Source organism: Coregonus clupeaformis, unplaced genomic scaffold (assembly GCF_020615455.1).
Source record: "Coregonus clupeaformis isolate EN_2021a unplaced genomic scaffold, ASM2061545v1 scaf0213, whole genome shotgun sequence".
Taxonomy (NCBI): domain Eukaryota; kingdom Metazoa; phylum Chordata; class Actinopteri; order Salmoniformes; family Salmonidae; genus Coregonus; species Coregonus clupeaformis.
The window spans coordinates 230568-242663 of NW_025533668.1; the positions used below are offsets into that span (position 1 = coordinate 230568).

The window sequence follows — 12096 nt, forward strand, 5'->3', positions numbered from 1 at the left end:
AAACAATAAATATTAACAGTAAACATTACACTCAGAAGTTTCAAAAGAATAAAGGCATTTCAAATGTCATATTATGTATATATACAGTGTCGTAACAATGTGCAAATAGTTAAAGTACAAATGGGAAAATAAATAAACATAATATGGGTTGTATTTACAATGGTGTTTGTTCTTCACTGGTTGACCTTTTCTTGTGGCAACAGGTCACAAATCTTGCAGCTGTGATGGCACACTGTGGTTTTTCACTCTCTCTCTCTCTCTCTCTCTCTCTCTCTCTCACACACACACACACACACATACGCATACACACACTCCTTCTCTGGCTTTGGTTGATGACAGAGAAAGGGAGAGGTGCATAGCTACACTCCAATTCTGTAAGTTTGTGTGTGTGTGTGTTCAGAACTCCGGTGGTATTCAAAACATGATCTTGCTAGGGAGTGTCCACTCCAGTACATGTGTAGTATAAGGATGTGTTGAGGTCTAAAGGGCCCCTGTGTTTAACTCACACACTGCAACAAGACGGCTGTAGGAGCTTTTGTTTTATTGAAGAACAACTGTTGTCTCCATTGAGCACAAAGTTGTGGTCCAGGTAGTTGTTTTATGATTAACTGAAAGAGGGGGACTTTCAGAGTGAGACTGATGTCTGTTGGTTGGATAGTAGTTAATTAAATGTCAGGTTGGTTGGATAGTAGTTAATTAAATGTCAGGTTGGTTGTCTATTGGTTATTTCTTGGTTGGTCGAACATTGGTTGGTTGGTTGAATGTTGGGCCTAGTTGTTTAGTCATTGGCTTGTTGGCTGAATGTCAGGTTGGTTGAACATAGATCCTTGTTGATAGGCTGTTAGTTTTCATTAGGTTGTATTTTGGTTGTTTTGTTGGTCAGACTGGTTCCTAGGAGGAGGAAGAGGAAGATGAGGCTGAGCTGTGACAGTATGCCATCATTCTCCTGTTACCTGCTGAGAAAGAGAGAGCGGGAGAGAGAGAGAGAGAGAGAGAGAGAGAGAGAGAGAGAGAGAGAGAGAGAGAGAGAGAGAGAGACATGAGAGACTTACTGTATACACCATATTTATGGGAATAGGCTGCCATTTGGTACAGTACATCACCAGGGAGTAGCTACCTCTGGGACTGAACGTCTTCATGTAACAGTTAGTGCAGTAGGGCTTCTCATCATGCTGAAACACAATGCACAGAAAACATCTTAGTTCATTAGATACATAGATATACACAGATAGATAGATAGATACACAGATAGATAGATAGATAGATAGATAGATAGATAGATAGATAGATAGATAGATAGATAGATAGATAGATAGATAGATAGATAGATAGATAGATAGATAGATAGATAGATAGATAGATAGATAGATAGATAGATAGATAGATAGATAGATAGATAGATAGATAGATAGATAGATAGATAGATAGATAGATAGATAGATTGATACTACCTTTCCCCCTCTCCTCCCCTCCCCCCTCCCCCCTCTCTCTCTCTCTCTCTCTCTCTCTCTCTCCCTACCTCTGCATGTTGTCCTGGGGTCAACTGTCTCTGACACTTTTGGGACTATCTTTCCCCCTCTCTCCCCCCTCCCTCTCAGCTCCCGTTCCTCCCTCCCCCTTCTCTCCCTCCTCCTCTTCCCTCCCTCTCTCTCTCTCCATACCTCTGCATGTTGTCCTGGGGTCAACTGTCTCTGACACTGTTGACACTTCAGACACAGAGGGTGGTAGTCACGCCCCAACGACCTCTTCTTCTCACCTGGACCAATGGGGAGAGAGGATACCAAGGGTTAGAGGTTAAATGTCTGTCATGGACCAATGGGGTTCAAGGAAACCAAGGGTTAGAAGTCAAATGTCTGTCATGAACCAATGGGGTTAGAGGATAGCAGGGGTTAGAGGTCAAATGGTGTCTGCCATTCAGAGAGAGATCTGCACTGTGACTGGAGAGTTACCTGTTAGGTTCCTGTTAGAGTTGCTAAGCTACCGGTAATATACCAAAGTTACTCGAATGTTCTATGGTAACTTTGGAAATGTATACTTGAGTAACTTTTTAAAAAAGTATTCCTATATAGTGTGTCTGTGTCCATATGGTCCATGCGTTTTCAAAAAAAAAAGAAAATAGCCTAATTAATGAAAAAAGCATCTAATCAACAATGGCATTATTTTAAATTAATTCTGCAACTCTGACAACTATTTACTTTTTTCCCAACTGCCACCAGTTTGGCGCCAACACATTTACAACAAAGACATATTGACAGTCAAATAAATATATATAAAGTATTTTCATGCTGAAACCCTCATATTAAACACCAATGCTATTTACTAAGTTCATGGTTTATATTTGCAACCCCCAGTTCCATTTAATTATTGTATATATTTAACATGTGATAAGGTCACACAGAGGGCCAGAGAAAATTACAGACTCATGTGATAAGGCCACACAGAGGGCCAGAGATAATTACAGACTCATGTGATAAGGCCACACAGAGGACCAGAGATAATTACAGACTCATGTGATAAGGCCACACAGAGGGCCAGAGATAATTACAGACTCATGTGATAAGGGTGATAAGGCCACACAGAGGGCCAGAGATAATTACAGACTCATGTGATAAGGCCACACAGAGGGCCAGAGATTATTACAGACTCGTGTGATAAGGCCACACAGAGGGCCAGAGATAATTACAGTACCCAAAAAGACAACTAGATGTAATTTGATAAAATTCCCCCCAAAACGTAAATGTTACCAAAATTCTGGTAGTTTACTGGTAAACATAGAAACTATCCAATAATATATCATTAATTTGCAACCCTAGTTCCTGTACCGGACACATGCAAATAATGCAAGTCCCTAAAGGAAAGGAAGCCAAGTTAGTATTTGAACAAAGCCGGAATGTGAGACAACAGTCTGCTGCCTCATATCAACTGAGGACTTAAGACACAGGAAAGGAAAGGAGGCCAGGTGAATGGAAGCCAGGTTAGACTATTGGAACCCAGCCTCTGAAGGAAAGGAAGCCAGGTTAGACTATTGGAACCCAGCCTCTGAAGGAAAGGAAGCCAGGTTAGACTATTGGAACCCAGCCTCTGCAGGAAAGGAAGCCAGGTTAGACTGTTGGAACCCAGCCTCTGTAGGAAAGGAAGCCAGGTTAGACTATTGGAACCCAGCCTCTGCAGGAAAGGAAGCCAGGTTAGACTATTGGAACCCAGCCTCTGAAGGAAAGGAAGCCAAGTTAGACTATTGGAACCCAGCCAGGCAAGGAAAAGAGACCAGTTTAGGGTGTTGGAACTTACAGTTCAGAGCATGGAGACACACACACACACACACACGCACACAGACACACAGACACACAGACACACAGACACACAGACACACGCACACAATAGGAAAGGTATAACGATTGAGGCTAGAAAAGATTTGTGAGCGATGCCTCTCAGAAACCTGTAACTATTCCATAATTCTACGGCATCTCTGACCCACTGTATGACACTGCAAACACACACACACACACACACACACACACACACTCCCACACATTGCACTCACCAAAGTAGACGGGTTTCCCACAGATGGGACAGTAGCCCACCATGATAGATGATATTCCTGACACTGTTATTTAGCAGACAGCAAGTGTGGACGTAGAGAGTGTGAGTGTGAGATGGAGAAAGTGTGTGTGTAGAGAGAGAGAAAGTGTCTATAGAGAGAGAGAATGTGTGTGTGAGAGAGTGTGTAGAGAAAATGTGTGTGTGTCAGAGAGATGTACAGGAAATAGGTTCAACTCTCTGAATGTGACGTGTTCTGATGACAGAACCAGGATGTGGCGAGTACCTTGTCACAGCGAGACAAAGAAAAATCATTTCAAAAGAAAATGCTATATCAACACATTGGTGTCAATGGTAATACAAAATATACATAGAAATAGGACAAAGTTATGTTATGAAACGATATGATACATAGAACTATAAAGATATGCTACATAGAACTATAAAGATATGATACATAGAACTATAAAGATATGATACATAGAACTAGAAAGATATGATACATAGAACTATAAAGATATGATACATAGAAATATAACAACCTTTAGATAGAAGATGAATAAGGGAAGCAGAGGGAGAGGGTCTGAAATGTGTTGAGGAAAGAGTGTGGGGGGGGGCAGAGGGAGAGGGGCTGAAATGTCTTGAGGAAACAGTGTGGGAAGCAGAGGGAGAGGGGCTGAAATGTGTTGAGGAAACAGTGTGGGGAGGGCAGAGGGAGAGGGGCTGAAATGTGTTGAGGAAACAGTGTGGGGGGCAGAGGGAGAGGGGCTGAAATGTGTTGAGAAAACAGTGTGGGGAAGCAGAGGAAGAGGGTCTGAAATGTGTTGATTCTTGCCTGTTCATTCAGGCTTTTTGGCCTTTTCATTTTTGTGTGTCTGATTGTTTTCCCTCTTAATGCTGAAGCCAAAGGGTCCACTGTCAACTCTCTCTGGTGGGGTTTGGCTGGACTAGAGAGAGGATCACGCTATTCCTTCTTTCACTCCCTCTCTTTCTCTCTCTCCATCAATCTCTCTGTTTTAGTTTCTGTTTCTTTCATTCTCCCTCCCTCCCTCCCTCCCTCCCTCCCTCCCTCCCCCCTCTCCGTCCTCTCTCTCTCTCGTTCAGTTTGAGCTGGCTTGTGGGTTTAAAGCTACTGAGGTTTGAACACATGGTTCTCTCTGTCTGTGTGTGTGTGTGTGTGTGTGTGTGTGTGTGTGTGTGTGTGTGTGTGTGTGTGTGTGTGTGTGTGTGTGTGTGTGTGTGTGTGTGTGTGTGTGTGTGTGTGTGTGTGTGTGTGTGTGTGTGTGTGTGTGCACCTTTTCTGTTTTGCATGAGTGTTGACCCATAGTGATAACTGACCCAGGTTATGCAGAATAATCCATTGAAAGTGTAGGGAGCGTTACTGTACTCACCACCTATTTTTGTGTCACTTCATCACTGATGGAAGGCTAATCTTCAATGGAAACCCTCTCTTTGTTATTCCATGGTATCTACATAGTGATAACTAATATGGCTTTTCACTCAAGGCAACTTAGGAGGCCATTTGTTCTTCTGCATATCTCATGTGGAATTAAATTATAGATTCTGTCTGCACCCCAAATGGCACCCTATTCCCTATATAGTGCACTACTTTTTACCAGAGCCCTATGGGGGAGTGCACTTTGACTCCGCATTTAATATCAATATTAAAACACATCTATTCTATCCTCTCTCTCTCTCTCTCTCTCTCTCTCTACTCTCTCTCTCTCTCTCTCTCTCTCTCTCTCTCTCTATCTCACTCTCTCTGTCTCCTCTCTCTTTCTCTCTCTCTCTCTCTCTATCTTCTCTCTCTCTCTTCTCTCTCTCTCTCTTTGTTTCTCTCTCTCTTGCTCTCTCTCTCTCTCTCTCTCTCTCTCTCTCTCTCTCTCTCTCTCTCTCTCTCTCTCTCTCTCTCTCTCTCTCTCTCTCTCTCTCTCTACAGCTGGTGAGGACATGGTAGTGTCTGCCCCTCCCCCCACCATTTGAACGAGCCAATGGTAGAGGACGTCAACAGAACCCCTCCCCTCCCCCCACCACATCCATCTCTATTCCCATCCCCCAGAGCCCTGTGACACTCCACCCCCATCCCCCTATATATCCCCCTATCATTCTACTCATCTACCCCTAACCCACTTACCAATACCCCTTGCCCCAAATACCCACCAGACTCCCCACCACACCCCTCTCTCTCCCCCTCTCCTCTGCGGCCTTATCTTATGAATATCGGTAGCACACTGGGTGAAGACTTGATCCTTCGCGCCTGTCTACGGACGCAGGCTGCCACAGCACATTATAGTGTGTGTGTGCGGGCGTGCGTGGGGTTTGTGTGTGTGTGTGTGTGGAGAGGGTGATGTATGTGAAATGAGAGAACAAAACCAAAGGGGAATAGGGTTTAGGAGGTGAGATGTGTGTATGTGTGAAATTTGGGTTTCACACACCCCATCCTGACACACACACACTCCCAACAATGGATATTATCAGAGGTAAGCAGTGTTAGGGAATATTCAAGGAATTCTGCTGAGGAATATTCTAATATTGATGTAGGCTATATTACAGTATATTGATGTAGGCTATATTTACATTTACATTTACATTTTAGTCATTTAGCAGACGCTCTTATCCAGAGCGACTTACAGTTAGTGAATACATATTTTTTTATACTGGCCCCCCGTGGGAATCGAACCCACAACCCTGGCGTTGCAAACACCATGCTCTATCAACTGAGCTACATCCCTGCCGGCCATTCCCTCCCCTAACCTGGACGACACTGGGCCAATTGTGCGCCGCCCATGAGTCTCCGGTCGCGGCCGGCTCGCGACAGAGCCTGGATTCGAACCAGGATCTCTAGTGGCACAGTTAGCACTGCGATGCAGTGCCTTAGACCACTGCGCCACTCAGGAGCTCCATATATTACCCACTATATTACAGTATATTGATGTAGGCTATATTACCCACTATATTACAGTATATTGATGTAGGCTATATTACCCACTATATTACAGTATATTGATGTAGGCTATATTACCCACTATATTACAGTATATTGATGTAGGCTACATTACCCACTATATTACAGTATATTGATGTAGGCTATATTACCCACTATATTACAGTATATTGATGTAGGCTATATTACCCACTATATTACAGTATATTGATGTAGGCTACATTACCCACTATATTACAGTATATTGATGTAGGCTATATTACCCACTATATTACTGTATATTGATGTAGGCTATATTACCCACTATATTACAGTATATTGATGTAGGCTATATTACCCACTATATTACAGTATATTTATGTAGGCTATATTACCCACTATATTACAGTATATTGATGTAGGTTATATTACCCACTATATTACAGTATATTGATGTAGGCTACATTACCCACTATATTACTGTATATTGCTACAATATGTTGATGTAGGCTGTATTACCCACTATATTACAGTATATTGATGTAGGCTATATTATCCACTATATTACAGTATATTGATGTAGGCTACATTACCCACTATATTACTGTATATTGCTACAATATGTTGATGCAGGCTGTATTACCCACTATATTACTGTATATTGCTACAGTATATTGATGTAGGCTATATTACCCACTATATTACTGTATATTGATGTAGGCTACATTACCCACTACATTACTGTATATTGATGTAGGCTACATTACCCACTACATTACTGTATATTGATGTAGGCTGTATTACCCACTATATTACTGTATATTGATGTAGGCTATATTACCCACTATATTACTGTATATTGATGTAGGCTGTATTACCCACTATATTACTGTATATTGATGTAGGCTGTATTACCCACTATATTACTGTATATTGATGTAGGCTACATTACCCACTATATTACTGTATATTGCTACAGTATGTTGATGTAGGCTATATTACCCACTATATTACTGTATATTGCTACAGTATATTGATGTAGGATATATTACCCACTATATTACAGTATATTGATGTAGGCTACATTACCCACTATATTGATGTAGGCTATATTACCCACTATACATTTACATTTTACATTTTAGTCATTTAGCAGACGCTCTTATCCAGAGCGACGTACAGTTAGTGAATACATCTTTTTTTTATACTGGCCCCCGTGGGAATCGAACCCACAACCCTGGTGTTGCAAACGCCATGCTCTATCAACTGAGCTACATCCCTGCCGGCCATTCCCTCCCCCTACCCTGGACGACACTGGGCCAATTGTGCGCCGCCCATGAGTCTCCCGGTCGCGGCCGGCTGCGACAGAGCCTGGATTCGAACCAGGATCTCTAGTGGCACAGTTAGCACTGCGATGCAGTGCCTTAGACCACTGCGCCACTCAGGAGACACTATATTACAGTATATTGATGTAGGCTACATTATAATTTTATAATTTATAATTTTATAATTGTAATTTTATAATTTATATAATTAATTATAAAAAAAAATATTTAGCAGACGCTCTTATCCAGAGCGACTTACAGGAGCAATTAGGGTAAAGTGCCTTGCTCAAGGGCACATCGACAGATTTTTCACCTAGTCGGCTCTGGGATTAGAACCAGCGACCTTTCGGTTACTGGCACAACGCTCTTACCCACTAAGCTACCTGCCGCCCACTATATTACTGTATATTGATGTAGGCTATATTACCCACTATATTACTGTACATTGATGTAGGCTATATTACCCACTATATTACAGTATATTGATGTAGGCTATATTACCCACTATATTACAGTATATTGCTACAGTATATTACCCATTACAATAGGATACCATTTAGGAGTCAGCCTGCCTCTCATGAAGAATAGGGTGTATTTGGTGATCATTTCATCCAAACCATCATCTGCTGATGTTTTTCTGCTATGTACTGTGTGTATATAATTGCTGCTATGTAATTTGTTTATAATTGCTGCTGGCCTGAAAAGTCTCTATTAAAATGTTTACATTTCTGTATGAGTAATGGACAATACAATCATTCAATCAATCAATCAATCAATCAATCAATCAATCAATCAATTGTTGGTTTCTGCCAGTATGTTGATACACTTTATATACAAAAGTATGTGGACACCCCTTCAAATTAGTGCATTCGGCTATTTCAGCCACACCCGTTGCTGACAGGTATGTAAAATCGAGCACGCAGACATGCAATCTCCATAGACAAATATTGGCAGTAGAATGGCCCATACTGAAGAGCTCAGTGACTTTTAACGTGGCACCGTCATAGGATGCCAACTTTCCAACAAGTGATTTCGTCAAATCTCTGCCCTGCTAGAGCTACGCCAGTCAACTGTAAGTGCTGTTATTGTGAAGCGGAAACTTCTAGGAGCAACAACGGCTCAGCGTGAAGTGGCAGGCCACACAAGCTCACAGAACGGGACCGCTGAGTGCTGAAGCGGGTAGCGTGTATAAACTGTCTGTCCTCGGTTGCAACACTCACTACCGAGTTCCAAACTGCCTCTGGAAGCAACGTCAGCACAACAACTGTCCGTCGGGAGCTTCATGAAATGGGTTTCCATGGCCGAGCAGCCTAAGCACACAAGCCTAAGATCACCATGCGGAATGCCAATGCTTCGGCTGGAGTGGTGGAAACGCGTTCTCTGGATGATGATTCACGCTTTCACCATCTGGCAGTGTGACGGACGAATCTGGGTTTGGCGGTTGCCAGGAGAATGCTACCTGCCCCAATGCATAGTTCCAACTGTAAAGTTTGGTGGAGGAGGAATAATAATGATCTGGGGCTGTTTTTCATAGTTTGGGCTAGGCCCCTTAATTCCAGTAAAGGGAAATCTTAACACAATGACATTCTAGATTATTCTGTGCTTCCAACTTTGTGGCAACAGTTTGGGGAAGGCCCTTTCCTGTTTCAGCATGACAATGCCCCTGTGCACAAAGTGAGGTCCATATAGACATGGTTTGTCGAGATCGGTGTGGAAGAACTTCACTGGCCTGCACAAAGCCCTTACCTCAACCACATCGAACACCTTTGGGATGAATTGGAACACTGACTGCGAGCCAGGCCTAATCGCCCAGCATCAGTGCCCAACCTCACTAATGCTCTTGTGACTGAATGGAAACTTTTATAAACCAGCATAATATGTTATTCCTTTTTTTTTTTATCGGGTAAGCAGCTGCAATAGGTAGCAGGCTATCTGTAGATAAATCATTTACAATCCCCTTTTAGTCTTGCTAATGCATCGAAGATAGCGTTTGATTTTACCAGGCAAAACCAGTCGAGCAACGATCGGACTCAAACAAACGATTTGCCTTGAGACAGTTTTGGGACCTTTTTATTGAAATGATTCCCTTCACTGTAATCCAAAATAATAGCAATATAAATCAATTTACGACCCACGGTACCCAGGTGAGTTTCGAGGTTTGAATATCGAGGTAAGAGCGAGAACGAGGTGAGAGAATGAGCTGCGAACACTTTCCTTTATCTGCTATGGATTAGTTCGGCCTGGGTGAAATCTGGCTTCTGCGTTGACGGTCCGTCACATTTCACGCTGACATCGAGCGAACACACGCTACCATATACACACACCACACGGCTCCAAATATTATCGACAGATCGCAGTTTGGGAGTACAGTAGAGAACGGGGAGTGTATTAAAGGTAGGTGACTGAGGAAAAAAAAAACATGGTATAATGGGACAAACGGGTATTTTCTCAACGTCGAACGAAGAGGTGGATCCCGCGTTTAGCTCGTATTAAATGTATGTTGTGTTTTTTCTTTGAAATTTGAGGTTCACCACTTTTTATTCAGTCAGGGGCGAAAGCTGGATCCCTTCTAGCCATGACCGGGGGTTCTGCGTTTGGGAAACGCTTTCTCTCCGCTGGGACAGACGCGAACTAGCTAAATTGATTCAGTAACTAGCTTTACACTTAACTAGCTAACAGTAGCTACTAAGGGTAAGTTTATAGGCTACTTTTTTTTCTTTTTTTTTTTACATACTGGTAACCAGAGTCGTTTAAAGGGAATTCACGACATGGGTGACTAGTTAACGTTAGCTTGGTTTTCTCTGTGTGTTTCATACCGCGGGAGGAGGGGTTGGTTCGTTGACAGAGAGCGATGGCTAACTAATATGCTAGCTGGCTAACTAACTGGCTGAATAAGTTGACGACGTACTCACTCAAACTGTCAAAACTAATCCCAAAACTGTACACAACGTTAGACACGGACACGAATGATCTGTTTAGTGTGTTAACACAGTGCTGGTAGTTTGTTGTAACCGAGCATTGGTGCTAAACCGTGTGTTATTGGAAGCTAGCATGCTAGTTAGCTATGGCGTTATAGGATACGGTGCCCTGGGCGATTTTCACGGAAGTATACTGTACCTAGTTAGCTAGCTGAATAAACGAAGTCTAAAGCTATGTCACAAAATAGTTTGACATTTGAAAGCTAAGTAGTTATAACCAACGACATTAACGTATTTTTTTACCTAATCAAATAATCTGCTTTCTATGGGTAGCCTTTTAAAACTGGTTGTTGTTGTGTAGGCTGTTTAGTTAGCTAACGTTATTTTTTTTCAAATTTCCATCCAGTCATCAACTGTATTTTCTAAAGTTGTTTTTGTTTTATTTTTTTTTAGAAAGGAAGAGATTTTCTAGTGAGGAAACGGGGAAAACAGAACGATAGAAAAGAAAGCGAGGAAACCCCCAAAAGGAAATGCCAATCGCAGCCACGGGTCAACTGACGACTCAGGAACCCCGTATTTTCTCCCGACTGCCCTCCACCCCGGAGCCTGTACCGAAAGGGGGTAATTTATGTGACGGTGCGGGGGCAGTAGCCGAGTCGCAGGAGCTAACAGAATACGGGGGTGCCGAGGGGGCAGGGGGAGGACTAGTAGCCAGCTACAGCCAGACCAGCGGCGCTAGGGGGATTTCTGCCGCTCCGTTCTTCCAACTCCAACGGTTCTCCTCCACAATCCCCACCCACGTCCTCCCCCCTCGCCTCATCTTTCTTCCATCACCACCCCTATCAAATAGCCATGGAGCCCCCCAGGACTCGATCGCGTTCTCGGTCTGGATTCTACCAGCAGTACGGTGCGACCGGCCCCGGGATTAATGCCAACGGGGGAACTGGACCTAACAACAATTACCACCATAGCCAGCAACAACATCAACAGCAGCACCACGACTCGGGGTGCGCACCGCTTGGAGCTCACAGCCACCACACGGAGCAGCACAGCATTGGAGCCCCAGGATCTAACGTCTCCCCTGGTGCTCAGAGGCAGTCGGGACCGCCTGGAGCACATCGCATCTCGGCTGCAGGTAAGCGTTCTCTCATATGCACTCACTAACTGTCACTCGCTCTGGATAAGAGCGTCTGCTAAATGACTAAAATGTAAATGTAATGTGTAGGCTACCCTTGACCCGACAGGCTAGGGAAACTGCTCTAGGTTTTCTTGTTGTAGCCTCTGCTCTAGTGTCCGGAGGCAGTGTGTATGTGTGTCTAATGCATTTAGGCAGTGAGAGGCAGTCTGTTTCTGGGGATAGGGTACACAACAGTGTGTGTCTGCTCTAGTGTCC

At 43.3% G+C, this 12096-nt stretch overlaps 2 protein-coding genes across 2 annotated transcripts in view; one reads left to right on the top strand and one right to left on the bottom strand.

Moving 5' to 3' along the window:
* Window positions 1–279: 279 nt before the first annotated feature.
* LOC121564817 (cysteine-rich protein 2-like) lies at window positions 280–3679 on the bottom strand. The gene is made up of 4 exons (XM_045214196.1): window positions 3542–3679; window positions 1662–1756; window positions 1118–1172; window positions 280–956 (listed from the first exon to the last, which is right to left on the bottom strand). The coding sequence occupies exons 1-4, from the start codon at window positions 3582–3584 to the stop codon at window positions 892–894; spliced, it is 258 nt and encodes an 85-aa protein (XP_045070131.1). The 5' UTR covers window positions 3585–3679; the 3' UTR covers window positions 280–891.
* A 7770-nt stretch (window positions 3680–11449) lies between these two features.
* The window catches only part of LOC123484174 (trithorax group protein osa-like), a 34393-nt gene continuing 33746 nt past the window's right edge, over window positions 11450–12096 (top strand). Inside the window, exon 1 of the mRNA XM_045214197.1 lies at window positions 11450–11838. Within this exon, the coding sequence (XP_045070132.1) occupies window positions 11556–11838 (283 nt within the window). The 5' untranslated portion in view covers window positions 11450–11555. The remainder of the gene's footprint in view (window positions 11839–12096) is intronic.

Excerpts from the sequence above, each read along its gene's own strand:
- LOC121564817 (XM_045214196.1), bottom strand. The coding sequence starts at position 3,584 with ATGGTGGGCTACTGTCCCATCTGTGGGAAACCCGTCTACTTTG. Across the intron at positions 1,757-3,541 it reads TGGGAAACCCGTCTACTTTG|GTGAGAAGAAGAGGTCGTTG; the intron begins GTGAGTGCAATG and ends CCATTGGTCCAG. Across the intron at positions 1,173-1,661 it reads CCCCAGGACAACATGCAGAG|CATGATGAGAAGCCCTACTG; the intron begins GTATGGAGAGAG and ends ATTGTGTTTCAG.